This window comes from Carassius auratus, chromosome 50 (genome assembly GCF_003368295.1).
Source record: "Carassius auratus strain Wakin chromosome 50, ASM336829v1, whole genome shotgun sequence".
In the NCBI taxonomy this organism is placed as follows: Eukaryota; Metazoa; Chordata; class Actinopteri; order Cypriniformes; family Cyprinidae; genus Carassius; species Carassius auratus.
This window is the reverse complement of record NC_039292.1, coordinates 4,285,025-4,299,863: the sequence shown is the minus strand read 5'-3', so window position 1 is coordinate 4,299,863 and position 14,839 is coordinate 4,285,025. Positions and strand designations below refer to the sequence as shown.

The window sequence follows — 14,839 nt, the reverse complement described above, 5'->3', positions numbered from 1 at the left end:
TTATTTATTTTTAAGAATATAATTAGAATAGTGAGTGCTAAAGTTGGAGGGTCAAAAATGTAAGAGATGAATGGGTTTTAAGTCGATTCTTGAAAGATGGCTAAGGACTCAGCTACTTGGATCGAGTTGGGCAGGTCATTCCACCAGGAGGGAACATTTAATTTAAAAGTCCGTAAAAATGACTTTGTGCTTCTTTGGGTTGGCACAATCAAGTGACGTTCACTTGCAGAGCGCAATGCAGGAGCTTCTAGAGGACACACAGGTTGAATTTAGGTAAATGGGTGCAGAGCCAGTGGTAGTTTTGTAGGCAAACATCAATGCCTTGAATTTTCTGCAAGCAGCTATTGGTAGCCAGTGCAAATTGATAAACAGAGGTGTGACGTGCAGTGCTTTAAGTGGCCCAAAAGAGGTGCCAGTAGGCTACTCTATAATAGCCAAAAAAAAAAGTATTTTCTGTTTTTTTTTTTTTTTTTTGATGATTCCCCTCATCCCCTGAGGTAACAACAACTATATTTAAGGGCTTTTATATACAGCAGTCAACGTGCAACCTTAATAATAAATCCTTTTATTAGTTTGTGGAGTTGCTTGAGCTAGAAATAACTACTGAACATAAATAAAATGTGCAAAAGAATTTTGAAAAAATACCCTTAGAATGAGCTACTGCATTACTGCATTCAAACTTCCAAACTTACTCAAATGAATCACGCCCCGAACTCCCGAACTGATTCAAATTCGCGATCCCCAAAACTGACTCAAATGATTCGCGAATCAGCTTTGAACTCCCGAACTGACTCAAATGATTCGGGAACCCGCTACGAACTCCCGAACTGATTCAAATAATTCGCGTTCCCCAAACTGACTCAAATGATTCGCGAATCCGCTTTAAACTCCCGAACTGACTAAAATGATTCGCGATCCCACACCGAACTCCCGAACTGATTCAAATGATTCGCGAACCCATATACGAACTCCCAAACTGTCTCATATGATTCGCGAACCCGCTCCGATTTCTCGAACTGATTCAAATGATCCGCGAAGCTGCTCCGAACTCTTGAACTGACTCAAATGATACGCGATCCCGCTCCGAACTCCCAAACTGGTTTAAATGATTCACGCTCCATACTCCGAACTAGGAAGAATTAGGAAGCGTGCATTGAGGGTCGCTCTGAAAAGCGGCAGTGAAGGCAAAGGATTAAAACCTCTATTAAAACAGATGTCCAAATGAACGTACCGGTACGCTAAAAGCACGTTCTGGGCGCACTGAGAGGTGGTGGTACGCTCAAGAGCTATATTTGGAAGTGGCGGTACTGAGTACCGGTGCGTACTGGCCCACTTAAAGCACTGGTGACGTGTATTCTTTTCGGCTCATTAAAAATTAATCGTGTCGCTACATTCTGGATCAATTGTAAAGGTTTGATAGAACCGGCTGGAAGACCTGCCAATAGAGCATTGCAATAGTTCAGCCTGGACAGAACAAGAGCTTGAACAAAGAGTTGTGAAGCATGTTCCGAAAGAAAGGGCCTAAACATTATATTATTATTATTATTATATTTTATTCTATTAACAGTTGAAAACATTTGTTAGAGATGTAGAAAAGTAACCAACTTTAATCAGTTACATTAATAAAGTAATAGAAATAGTTAAACTACTTATTACATTTTAATAACTTACCTATTACATTTCCAAAGTAACCTGCCACTACACACAAACACACAATTAAACAAGCTTATGTTTTACTTTATATATGTAGGTTACAATATATATTATACACATTGTATAATCAAGTTGAGTGCACAGACAATATTTTAAATAAAGACTAATAAACATTTCATAACAGGTTTGTATACAGGATGACGGACGTGGTGTGATGAAAAGGTTTATATAAGAAATTTCCATCACATGATCACAGGAAACATTTTGAGACACCAGTGCCTATGAGGAAAGTATATTAAATCAGGAACTAATAGACAAGACTATCCTTATATCCATATGTAAACAGTCTGTTTATGCAAAACATTATGTCCTGCTTAATGGTGTTTACAACTCTAAAAGCCTTCACAGAAAGCAGTCAGCACTAATACAGCACTTAGTATTTGTGCTGAGCACAGAGTGTAAACATGTCAGTGGTTCTCAGTGGAGCACAGTTCCTTTATTTTTTCATTGTAGGTGTTAACAAGGTCGTTAACTTCCTATCTGATATTATTTAGATTTGTTTAACGTACTACTACACTGTGATCAAAAGAGGGAGCTGTTGCACTATTCACAAACACAGAGTGCAACTACTGAACAGAAACGAATTATTTATCTTTTTACTATGGACTAAAGATTAAGGAGTTGATTTTTATTCAAGGATTTCAGCCCTTTTCTTTTTGTTATGTGAAGGTCACAGTAACACTGAACTGAAGTTTATATTTTTATATTTTTATTTTAGGTTTCTGATTTCATGATTATATAAATGAATAAAGCTCACAGTAACACTGAACTGAAGTTTATATTTTTATATTTTTATTTTAGGTTTATGATTTCATGATTATATAAATGAATAAAGCTCACAGTAACACCGAACTGGAAAGTTTATATTTTTATAATTTTAAGTTTCTGATTTCATAATTATATAAATTAATAAAGGTCACAGTAACACTGATGATCATTTTAAGTTGATATATATATATATATATTCTAACTCTATAATAATATAAAGGTATGTACTGAAAAAGCACTTATTTAGTTTTTCCCCTTTTAAATCATTTAATCAATGTATTTTATAGTTTTTTAATTACTAAAATATAAATGATAATGTCTTTAAAAGCGTGAAATAAACACGTTTCAAAATGCTAATAATTTATACGAATATCATCATAAAATTAAATAATTTATAATCAAGTTACTTGTTTAACAAAGACAAACCAGTGTCTGTAAAGAACGTGTTAAAACTAATATAAATAGTTATTTGTTAACGTTTTAAAAATCGATGTTTTTATTCTTTTATTCCAATCAAACTGTCAAATTAACTTTGTAGCCTATATGGCCTTGTATATGTATATTCTTTAGAAATAGCATCTAATATAACATTTTTTGATGGCTATTTGAAATATTGGATTATAAATATTGTTTAATTAGACTGTTGTCGTTATTTTAATGTATTTCACTTGAGCGGCGGGGGAAAAAGCGCTAAAAACGAAGCGCGTATGGCAACGAGGCACAACCAATCACAGCTGACTATATGCGGGTCTAGCCAATCATAGGCGAGTAGAGGCGGGTCTATCAACAAGACCGAAGCAGTTGGAGATGTTGACCAATAGGAGCAGAGCGTGTGGTTTTACACACCGCTGAGGCGCAGGACTTTAAATCTGACGACAGTAAATCACGGCCAGAGCTGGAGGTTTACAATTTATAACGACGACGTGTGTTGTAATTCACACTGATTTTTTTGCCTTTAGGAATTTTCACACCCGTTTTATTTTGGATTTGGGCACTATCGACGATGTCTACCGTCCTGCTTTCCACCATCGCCGGGGAAAGACTGACCCGAAGGAAAACCGCTCCTCAGAGGAGCTCGGAGATTCTCCCGCTAACGTTACTGAAGCGCACGGAAACATGCCGAAATCTGTTCGGACCTGTGGATCACGACGAGCTAAAGCGAGAATTGTCTTCCAAACTTCGCGAAATATCTGAACGAGATCAGCTGAGGTGGAACTTCGACTTCGGCGAAGGGCAGCCGCTGGAAGGGGATTTAACATGGGAGGAAAGTCGAGCGGAAGACTGTCCGGAGTTTTACAGAGAAAGCACTGCCCTGTCAAAGAGAAATCTGATGGACTTTCCCACGACAGAAAATATCACACAAGTTCCCCCAAAATCTGGGGGTCCTTCAGTGATAGTTATGAAACAAAAGAACCAGCCAAACGAGTGTGACCGGGGGAAATTATCTCGCAAAACAGCCCAGACGAAGAGACTCGCAGACATGCGCATTACAGGTAACTAACCTTAAACAATAATACTAGTAACGTTAATTTAACAGAACAATGACAATATATTTTAAATAGATAAGAAAGTGTGCATGTTTGTAATGTTCTGAATTTCTTTTCTTGTAGATTTTTATGGAAAGAGAAAGAAAATGGACCGCGTCCATAAGGAAAGCAGAAACATGGAGTAAATCACGTCTTCTGAAGAAAAAAGTCCGTGTCTGTGAGTCACTGCTCGGTGGCGGGAAAACGCCGGAAGTAATGATGTCTCAGAGTCTGACTCACGTTCTTATGTGATAATGTGATTCTGGAATTGTAACGTTATTTATTCTCTGCTGTTTGTGTGATTTGGATTTAACCATATAGGATCAGCCCTGGTTGCTCTTTACAGTGTACAACTGATAAGTAACTTTAAATTAAAGTCAGGACAAGTAAGCCTATTTATTGTTATCAGCATGTGTATATTTTGTAATGAAAAACAGTTATTTATTCATTGTTTTTTCACTTTTACATGTCAACTGTACTTCGTGGTCTAAAATGTAGCTTTTTTTTCTTGAGCAAAATCACAATCCTGAGCCATATTTGTCATTGTTGTACAGAAGTTACTTCAATAAATGTATAAATATAAACTTAAGTTGTGTCTCATCCAGTTTGTATTCTTTTCTCCAGCTAAAGATAGAATGGTTAAAATAACAGGCTGTTCTCAAAACTTTTATAAGCATGCACACGCTGTGCTGACGGGTTTTGTGAAACTGAAAACTAGAACTATTACCAAACACCTTGTAACTTTACAGTAAGAGCACACACTCAGGGTAACAGTATTAGTTGGGTCATACAAATAATATTTGAGCTTTCTAATTAAAAATGAATATTTTCTGGTTAACATCAGTAACAGAAACTTTAACTTTGATAACACAATAGTATGACTAATAACTAATTTTATATAATAGGAATAAATGTTTATAAATAATTTAATTATTCTATTATAACTTAATTTAGTATTGCGGTACAATAATATTTTGGATTATAATTATATTTTTATTTGAATTTTAGAAGTTTAGTAATTTTTATTTTTAGTTAATTTAGTACATCCAGTTAAACTTACAATGACAAATGTTGTTTTGGCAACTACATTTTTCAGTTAATGTATATTTTTATTTCAACATTTTTTTCTTACTAGTTTTAATTTAACTTTTACACGGCCTATTTATATAATAACCCTGATAATAAGATTATATATATTTTAACATTTTCATAACCGAAATTATGTCACTTCTCAAAGGACAGTGCCACTGAGGAACTGGATATGTGTGTGTGTGTGTGTGTGTGTGTGTGTGTGTGTGTGTGTGTGTGTGTGTTAAAGGACTAAAATAATGGATAGAGAAACTGAGCACACCGACTGTCAATTATAAGGATGTTTGCAAACGTTTCGATTCTGAAAAAAATACAGAAATCTTGGAATTACTGTTAATATATTGACTATTTTCACGTTTGAATTTAATAGCAACATCATTTAAAACCAAGTTAATTATCCAAGGCAATAGCACAATGTATCATTACTGTCTGTCAGAAGCCCGAACCTCTTCATCATCAGCCTAACACCAGGATTAGAGGTTGGTTCAAATTGCCTTTGCAAGCACAACTCAAAGAAAGAAAATGCAGTCGGGGAGGGGAAGGGGACTGAATGTTTTCAAGACCACATAGAAAGAACAAAAGCAACTTTTAAACGAGCGGGACAGATGAAAAGAAAGGATAAGAGCGTGCCATCTCGCTTTGACCTGCAAATGAGCCTGAAATAAAGCTCTGTGAGGCGCGCGCTCCTCCTACATCTCTCCACTCAGCGCGCGCGGCCCCCCGCGAAACACCTTCTGGAGCGCGTGCTGCATACAAAAAACACAGACCCGCTGCTGATCCGCTGAATATGCATGCGTGTTTAACATCTGTATGACAGAAAGCCCATTTTCACCCTCAGCTGCGAAACAGCTGCGGACAAGTTGCGCCCGTCGTAGATTTACAATGTTACTATTATTTGAACGAATATAGTTTTTTTTTCCTCAGAGTTCATACCAGTTTCTTCAAACTTAAAATTTCAAAGCTCTCCTAAAATGGACAAAGTAGGCTACTTAAACTACAAAAGCTTACCTGTACAAACAAGATAAAAGAAGCACCAGATGAAAGAAGCAGTTGAATGGAACAGGAATGACATCTGACCTCAAGAACAACTGATGTGGTTTAGGCACATACAGGGATAGAAGTCACGATTTGGGGACCATAAGGGTCTGAAACTTAAAACCCACATCAAAAACATGCCGTTTTGTAAATGTCAGGGAAATGCACATCAAACATAATTTCAGTTGCAGTGAGTAGTTGCATTCATTACTACAATATTTGTAAAACTGTTAAAATTAAATGAAATTATCTAATTATTTTTACACTACACTGTACAGATAATATTATTTCCAGGGTATAACGTATTTAAATTTAAATAATTACATCACACAATAATTCACAAGAAATCCAAGACTCCAGTCCATGGTGTGAAGATAAACAAATCCATCATGGTATTTTAACTGTAAACCATCACTTCTGGCCAAAATATGACCCAGAGATGTGTATAACAACACCTTCAGGGCCACTGCTGGCTAAATGTGTGCCCATAAGCAGGATTGTATTGTTGTGCCCCCCCTTCCTCAAATATGATGGAAAAAAAAAACTACCATAGGGGTGAAAAAAACTTTAATCAAATAAAAAACGAAATGAATAAATTGTATTATTTACAAATCACAATTGTATCTCTCGACATACCTAAAGCTATAACTTTATTATGACTTTAATTTATTTTATAGTCTCAAGCATTCAGAAATTATGCAAAAGGAAATTAAGCAGTTTTACTATATGATACAACAAACCATGGTTTATTTTGTAAAGGTTGTGGTATGCACGTTTTTTTTTTTGTTGAAGAAATTATTAAGCCTGTGTCATCTATAGCAAAAAGGTGGCCAAAAAATTAAAGAGTAAGTGAAATCTTTCAATTAAATGTTTGGTCAGTAGCCTAAGGATTTGATTGTCATGTAAGTGTATCAGCAGCAATCACATGGCATTTGTAATAACATGTACATAAATTGTTTATTTTGTATTTGCCTACATTATGTATTTTAACAGTGTTATTATTAGCCAATCATTATTGCCTCATTATTTTTTATATAATGCATTTTAAGTCATTTTAAAGGCTATCGATGGCTTAGGTCTGTTTTTATAGCAACAACAATAACAAAAAAATATTACAGTATGTTAATACTTTGTAAACTATTATTTGAAGTAACAAAACAATGGTTAATTTGCAGTTACCATGGCTACAAGAACGATGATTTGTGGTGTTATTGTTAAAACCATGGGTCATTTTCGTAAGGGAACCTAAAAATAAAAAAAAACTTTCAGGAATTTGCCTGAAAGTGATAAACGGTCCTCGTTTTTACTTAAATGATTTATACTTTATTTTAATATATATTAAAAATGTATAAGGTGTGCATTGTAGCTGACACCTAAATGATCACATTACAATTGTTTTATGACTGCAAGTCTTTCTCCTCAAATGCTATTGCTTCAAATTTGCGTTTGAGCCCATGTGAAAGAGTAGCATAATTTACATATGATTTACTAATAAAAAAACTACAATTTACTAATAAAATTTATTTTTCATATGAATTTTAATAAATATCAAACATTTAATACAATTGTACATTATAGCTGACACCTACATGAACAATTACAGTTGTTTTTATGACTATAAGTCATTCTCTTCAAATGCTACGTTAGAAAAGTGTATAACAATATCACATGTAACTTTAAATTGAGACTCGTCCAACGTCCAATGTCAAGCCAACTTTAAGAGTGTTTTTTTTTTTTTTTTTACTTTTATTTTTCTTTTCTCTTCGCTGGATTGCTGATGTACTCTACCCGGGTATAGATGTTCATCCATCATGAATGAACATTCAACCGCAAACATGAGTGCGAGCGGTCGCGAGCGCGGACGGGAGAATGAAGGAAGGTTTTTTTTTTTTTTGAGCAACTGTGATCGTGCCCCCTCTGGGAGTTGGTGCCCTACTCTGCGTGTATGGAGCAACGGTAGCCTACTGAACACCTTTAATATTGCAGACACTAGTCCATATCGAGATTTGATTAAATGCTCAACTTTTGATTTATTCATTAAAAAATGGCCGAATTCCGTGACGTTCTGCTTTATACGGCAAGTTCCATTTCCGCGATTCAATCCCTGTCGCTTTTCAAACACAAACTGGTGAATTTATGAATGAAAGTGTGAAAGTTATGACACAAAACGAAGTTGTCATGTATCCTCACGCTTTTTAAAAGTGGGTAACTATGTTTGACAGGTGCAATATTTGAAAATCGAAAATTATTAATTTATTTTTTTAATTACATTTATATCTGAATATATGTCAGAGTTCGAAGCGGGTTCGCGAATCATTTGAGTCAGTTCAGGAGTTCGGAGCGGGATCACGAATCATTTGAGTCAGTTCGAGAGTTCAAAGCGGGTTCGCGAATCATTTGAGTCAGTTTGGCAATCGCAAATCATTTGAATCAGTTCGGGAGTTCGTAGCGGGATCGCGAATCATTTGAGTCAGTTATGGGGATCGCAAATCATTTGAGTCAGTTTGGGAGTTCGGAGCGGGATCGCGAATCATTTGAGTCAGTTCGGGAGTTCGGAGTGGGTTCGCGAATCATTTGAGCCAGTCTGGGGATCGTGAATCATTTGAATCAGTTCGGGAGTTCGTAGCGGGATTGCGAATCATTTGAGTCAGTTTGGGGATCGCAAATCATTTAAATCAGTTCGGGAGTTCGGAGCGGCTTTGCGCATCATTTGAATCAATTCGAGAGTTCGGAGCGGGTTCGCGAATCATTTGAATCAGTTCGGGAGTTTGTAGCGGGTTCGCGAATCATTTGAGTTCGGAGCGGCATCAAGAATCAAGAAAGATTCTCGCTCATAAATTTTCAAATTGGCCATAACCTTTAATTCGTTGCTGCCAACTGGGGTAGATCCGCCCCTGAAATGCACCAACATATTTGTTTTGAAATGTTTCAGACTGTTTTCGCTTGTAAATAGTGTTGAATCTGTGCTTATTTCTCTCCTGAGTCAAACAAGACAACCTTTTCACTAAAGAAAGCAATATTATGTATAGAAGACGAAACCAATTAGGAATAAAAAATGTCTTGATGGATTTGTTTCTTATAAACATGAATCTTTTAGCTTCACATAACATTAACGATAGATAGTGTGGATTACTTGTGGATTATTGTGATGCTTTTATCAGCTGTTTGGACTCTCATTCTGACAGCACCCATTCACTGCAGAGGATCCATTGATGAGCAAGTGATGCTACATGCTGAATGCTACATTTCTCCAAATCTGAAGAAGACACAAACTCATCTACATCTCGGATGGCCTGAGGGTGAGTAGTAAATATTCAGCAAGTTTTCATATTTGGGTGAACTATCCCTTTAGATTGTTAGATAATGCCGAGAAGGATTTCTGTTGTGGGACTAGACAAAATGTACATCTTACAAAGGGATACAGGCAGTTTTTTCTTGGTTACTCTAATCAGTCTCACAAACAAAAGCATCAAAATTCTGCATTAAAACATGAAACATTATATACTCATGAAAAGTGCTTATATGAACCATACCTAGATGTGAGGACAGAGTGAAATGACAGGGCAGGTGTCGTCCCTCATGAGTGCTGGGGTCTCCAGTCTTTCTCAGCCACTCCACAGCTGCGTCTCCATGGACACCAGCTGGCCAACCACATCCAGCAGGGGGAGGGGCCAGAGAGAGTGTAGATCACCAGCTGACACACTCACTCAAGCATATCGAATCCAGCCAATCAGTGACGTCAGAATGTTGACTCACGTGATCAAGCATTAGTTATGAACTAGTAACTCACCATCTGACCACATGTCTCTTCCTGGGAAAACTCTTGTCTGTATAATTAATGATATTTATAGTGTTTTTTATTATTATTTTTTTGTAATTTTGTTGTTTTTATCATTTTATTAAACTTTGTTTTTTATGTCTATAATTGATTTTTGTTTATTATTTTTTAGTTATTTTAGTAGGCTACTTCCGTTTAGGTTAACATGTACTTTATTTAAAAAATAGTTTAGGTCAATTAACCGTTATAACCCTGGTTGACTTGCATAATTAAATACAATTGAACAGAAGAATGAAATTAAGTTGTACAAATGTACAGAATTTTTTTCTGTGTAGTAGCCCAGTAACGCCTACCGTGTTTACAAACTGTAAAAAGTCGTAAAGAGTCTCCAATTTATTCAGGATTAAATAGAGTATATCTATTATACTTGAGGTTTTAAAAAGGTCTGTTGTTTTTACACACATATCATAAAAATTAAATAAAATAATAACAATATTATTATTTATAGAATCTGAGGAGACCTGCTGGAAATTACCCTATAGCGCCATCTGCTGATGCTTATAAAATACATTGTGTTACAATTTAAAATGGGCTACCATTTGTCCATTTTCTAAGGGAAAAACATATTTTTTAATTACTTTTTTTTATGTAAGAGGAGACTAAACATGCATTTATTCGCACATTTAGTTGATATTATATTCACATATTAATTTGTCAGGTGTTTCCTTTTATCGAAACGACTTGGATGTGATATGTGAACTTGGATGTGAATATTTTGTGCATTAACATAAAATATTCCAGTAGCATTAATATTACCTGATATTAACTTTTCTAATGAAGGATAACTTTACCTATCCAGTAGACTACAACTTTAAATATCAGAGAGCTTCTGTTTAGTGTGAATTAAGTCCTTGATCTGTACTAACTGATAAAAAATATACCAAGTCTGATGTCTTACCTGTTATTAAAACTGGGCGGGAGCTGAAAGCCATCCAGTAACTACCATTAGCATCATTACAGAGCCTCAAACCATGCTGAAGGACAAGATTGTCCCTCAGTTCTCTCAGATCGGCTGCATATAGACATCTGCTGCTGCAGAGGGTAATTTCAGTTTGTGGGTGTTTATGTGTGTGATCCTCCCTAATGCGGTTGTGCTCAAACCATGGGAGCTAAAACCCTCCTGCTAAAAGGAGAAGAATCTTACTGAAACTCTAATGAAGGAACAGCAGACAGCAGCAGAAAACAGAAGCTGTGATACAAAAAAATCTATTTCAGAACAATACAGAGTTTTCCACAAGAGGTTATCACTGCTGTCCTTGAGCACAGTAACTAACCCAGGGCTGCTGCATGGGGACAGTGCCTGTAATAAGTGTAAATAGCCTCAGATAAAAGTGTCTAATTTTTGGACATGTTAGCATGCATGCTGCGTTACAAAACTGCTAGAAACCCTGAAGTTGCAGAGTTTTAGATGCCAGAGAATTAGACTTTAGCTGGAAACAACAAAGTTGATAACCTTGCAGAAGATCTGACTCTTAATTTACACTTTTGTACAGTTTTTTAACCAATGATCTTATTGCACATGCTCTCCTCACTTTCTTTCCCTGGAAAGACTGCCAACAAGTCAAAACATATTTTACTTCAGCCATATTGTGATTAGTCAGAGTATTTGCCTATAAAGCATGGGAAAAACATTATGAATATTGGGGAAAACATTTCTATATAATTTTTTTACTTTGTATAAAGAGTTGTATATAGACATGTTCTTGACGTTTCATGAGATTCACCCCAAATTGCCTGTTTATTAATAAAAAGAATAATAGCATGACAAAGCCATATCTTTACAGATGTAATATTAAATCTACATGTGAACATCAAAGACCTCTGAGATTTAATTGATAGATCAAATGAAGAATCAGCAAAAGTCCACACACATGAGAAATAGTCTCCGACTGACAGGCAGAGACAGGCCTACATGTGTGTGTGTGTGTGTGTGTGTGTGTGTTAACTGCTCTTTAATTGAGTCCCTCCACATCTGTGTCCACTCTGTATCCTGACTGAAATAGAAGGGGAGTGAAGGCTGGCAAACAGCTCTGTCATTTAAATGACGAAAATAGCAGTAGAGCTGGGAGGGTCAACCGCTGTAAGCACAGCCGAACATTACAGAGACACATGAGAACTAAACCACAGCATCGCTTCAGTCTCTCTAACAGGAGAAACAAGCTCTCAGAAAACCTCACAGCAACATCAAGTCATGTTAACCTGCTCCTCATAACCAACAAACGTCCCTACTGAAAAAACAAAACAAAAAAAAACAAGTTTACATGATTTATGCTGATTTCCTACCCAGGCCAAGATTGTGTTCCAATCTGAAAAGCGGCCAAAAAAGATTAGCCTGACAAGACCAGGAGAGCAGTAAAAGGATTTCTCAGCTGGGAATTTTATACATCCCTACACTATTAATAAAGGACTTTTGTGCCTGCAAAATTTCGGTGACAACTTCACCAACGTGACCGTCTTTAATTATTTTATCCCACTGGTGACAGAAATCTGTTCAAAGAGACCCGTGTGGAAAAATATTGAGGACATTAAATACTTTATTAAATACAGTTGAGCCAATTTACTTCACAAAATTGAACTGGGTAGATATGAGTTAATATACAGTACATTAACATTAATTATGAAAAAGAAAAAAACAAATCTAAATAATAATAATTTCATCACACAGCTGAAGAAACGGTGCTGGTGAAGTGGAGAGAGGGGGAACAGTCCGGAAGGTTTGCAGGAGCTTGTGTTGGTGGGATTGTTCGTGTCGCTCTGTCTACCTGCTGAAGAGCTTCATGAAGCTCTGGAATCCGTCTTCACCGAAGAAATCAAAGGTTCCCTCTGAGCTGCCCAGATGAACCACGAGCAGGACCAGCAGACCCAACACCAGCAGAGGAATCAGCAGATTCCAGCCCGATGCCAGAATGTTGTACCACTTGGCCTTGTCTGAGCATTCCTGTGCTGCACGCAGGTCGCCCAAAGTCTTCTGATCTCGAGCCTGAAAACACACAGACGCAAAATGGAAATGAGTCACGCTTTTACAATCAAGGTTCTTCAATGGTTCCTTGCATTAGGCCCAGCAAAAATCTTTCTAGCCTTATTTACTTAACAGCTCTTTTAGAAATACAGATTCTGTATTCACAGCAATGGTTTTGTGAAGAACCAATAGATGGGAAAGTATCTTTAGATTACTAAAATGTTCTTCACACTGTCAAAAATATGGTTCCTTTAAGAACTGTTCACTGAAAGGTGCTTTGGTAAACCACAGATGGTTCTCTGGAACCTTTTTGTTTTTAAGCTGTACATCTCATCTCTGTAGGGTTCTTGAGCTGCTTTAAGGTTCTTTGGAGATCAAAAAGTTCTTGTTAGTTCCTTAGATGGCGTTTTTGTTTTCTTTTTAAAGTATCAAATATAGAACACCTTGACGGTCTTCTACAGGACTTTTTAAATTTCTATTTAGAATCTTGATGCTCCATCGTGTCATCCAGGAATATTTCTGAACAGGTTTGAAAGCCACAAAGACATTGGTGTTTCAGCTCACCTTGATGGAGTAGATCAGGGCCATGAATCCCAGGCAGCAGAAGTTGACGTAGAGAGTGTTACAGAGCGACCAGATCAGGTAGTCGTTTGGTGGCTTCTTGCCCGCATGGCTCATGTTGACCACCGTGGAGCCGCCAGCCTTACGGCCGGACTTACAGTTAGTGAGCGGCGTGCAGTCATTCATGTAGTTGTATGTGGCGTTATCCATCCTTGGAGGTCAGGGGTCGAAACTCCTGGGAGAACCTGAAGAGGAACTACTGAGGAGAAAGATCAGGACACTTCTTATACACACTGCAGATAGGTGGAGTCAGAGACAGAGCGATGGAGAGAGAGGACAGTCATTATGTGGTTGCTGCTGCCGAGATCAGGGCAGGGTGCTGCTTCTATACATGGACCACTTTCAACAAAACCGCTAGGTTTGTCAAAAATGCATGGTTATCATTTTAGCAGACTGTGTTATTAAAGAATTTGAAATAAATATAAATGCCTAAAAATTCATTAATAAAACTTTAAACTTCTTAGTGGGTTACAAATGTTACGTTACTAGATGTCTGATGCATTTTTATTTTTTAGGGGTAAGTTAGAGTGTTTCACCTTTTTCTTTAGACGGTAAACTACAGAGAAGAGTTTTAAGAGGATAGACATGTGGATGGGACACAAGCTGCACTAGAACCTGCATTTTAATCGGAGCACCAAAGCTCAAATGTTCAGGAAACGTGCGCTACAGCTGTACATTTAAAAAAAAACAATTACATTCATTTTGGTCACCACTGTGTCCTGTTAGAAAATATTAGGCTCTGGTGTCCTGTGATAGAAAATGGCGCCACCTACTGTGGAACCACTTACAAAAACAAAATTACAAAAGTTATCTAACCTTTTCTTTCTTTAAACAGACTGTTCCAAAATCCCAAATAAATAAATAATAATATGAAAAAAATGCAATATTTATAGTCTTCCAGAGCCATGCAGTTTGTCCCTCTTGAGGGAGGAACAAATAAAAATCTTGAATAAAAACTAAATTATATTAAAACTTTTGACCTCCATTGTAGCTTTCAAATCTCATGCCTGCAAGAAGTCAAATTTAAAAGTCATGGTAATGTGAATTTCCTGAAAATTCTGGCTTTTAAAAAGTGAAAAAAAACAACGAGGACAAATTTTTTTTTAAGAATGAAAAAGCAACCAGGATTTCTAGAATGAACCCAAAACTCAGTCATAGAGAACAAATATCCAGTTTTATTAATTAAAAATGTCAAAAGATGTTACAATCGCAATATCAGAACTGAATTATATTCTGTTAAGGCAAAAGGGACGGAAAGAGTTCATTTCTCTTATTTAAAATTAAACGGCA

General features: G+C 36.5%; 3 protein-coding genes across 3 annotated transcripts in view; 1 reads left to right on the top strand and 2 right to left on the bottom strand.

Moving 5' to 3' along the window:
* The window catches only part of LOC113066682 (uncharacterized), a 672,150-nt gene that overhangs the window by 56,582 nt on the left and 600,729 nt on the right, over window positions 1–14,839 (bottom strand). The window lies entirely within an intron of this gene.
* Window positions 3,307–4,596, top strand: LOC113066701 (cyclin-dependent kinase inhibitor 1C-like). The gene is made up of 2 exons (XM_026238676.1): window positions 3,307–3,974; window positions 4,092–4,596. The coding sequence occupies exons 1-2, from the start codon at window positions 3,485–3,487 to the stop codon at window positions 4,151–4,153; spliced, it is 552 nt and encodes a 183-aa protein (XP_026094461.1). The 5' UTR covers window positions 3,307–3,484; the 3' UTR covers window positions 4,154–4,596.
* LOC113066703 (interferon-induced transmembrane protein 5-like) lies at window positions 12,489–14,398 on the bottom strand. The gene is made up of 2 exons (XM_026238678.1): window positions 13,493–14,398; window positions 12,489–12,949 (listed from the first exon to the last, which is right to left on the bottom strand). The coding sequence occupies exons 1-2, from the start codon at window positions 13,697–13,699 to the stop codon at window positions 12,728–12,730; spliced, it is 429 nt and encodes a 142-aa protein (XP_026094463.1). The 5' UTR covers window positions 13,700–14,398; the 3' UTR covers window positions 12,489–12,727.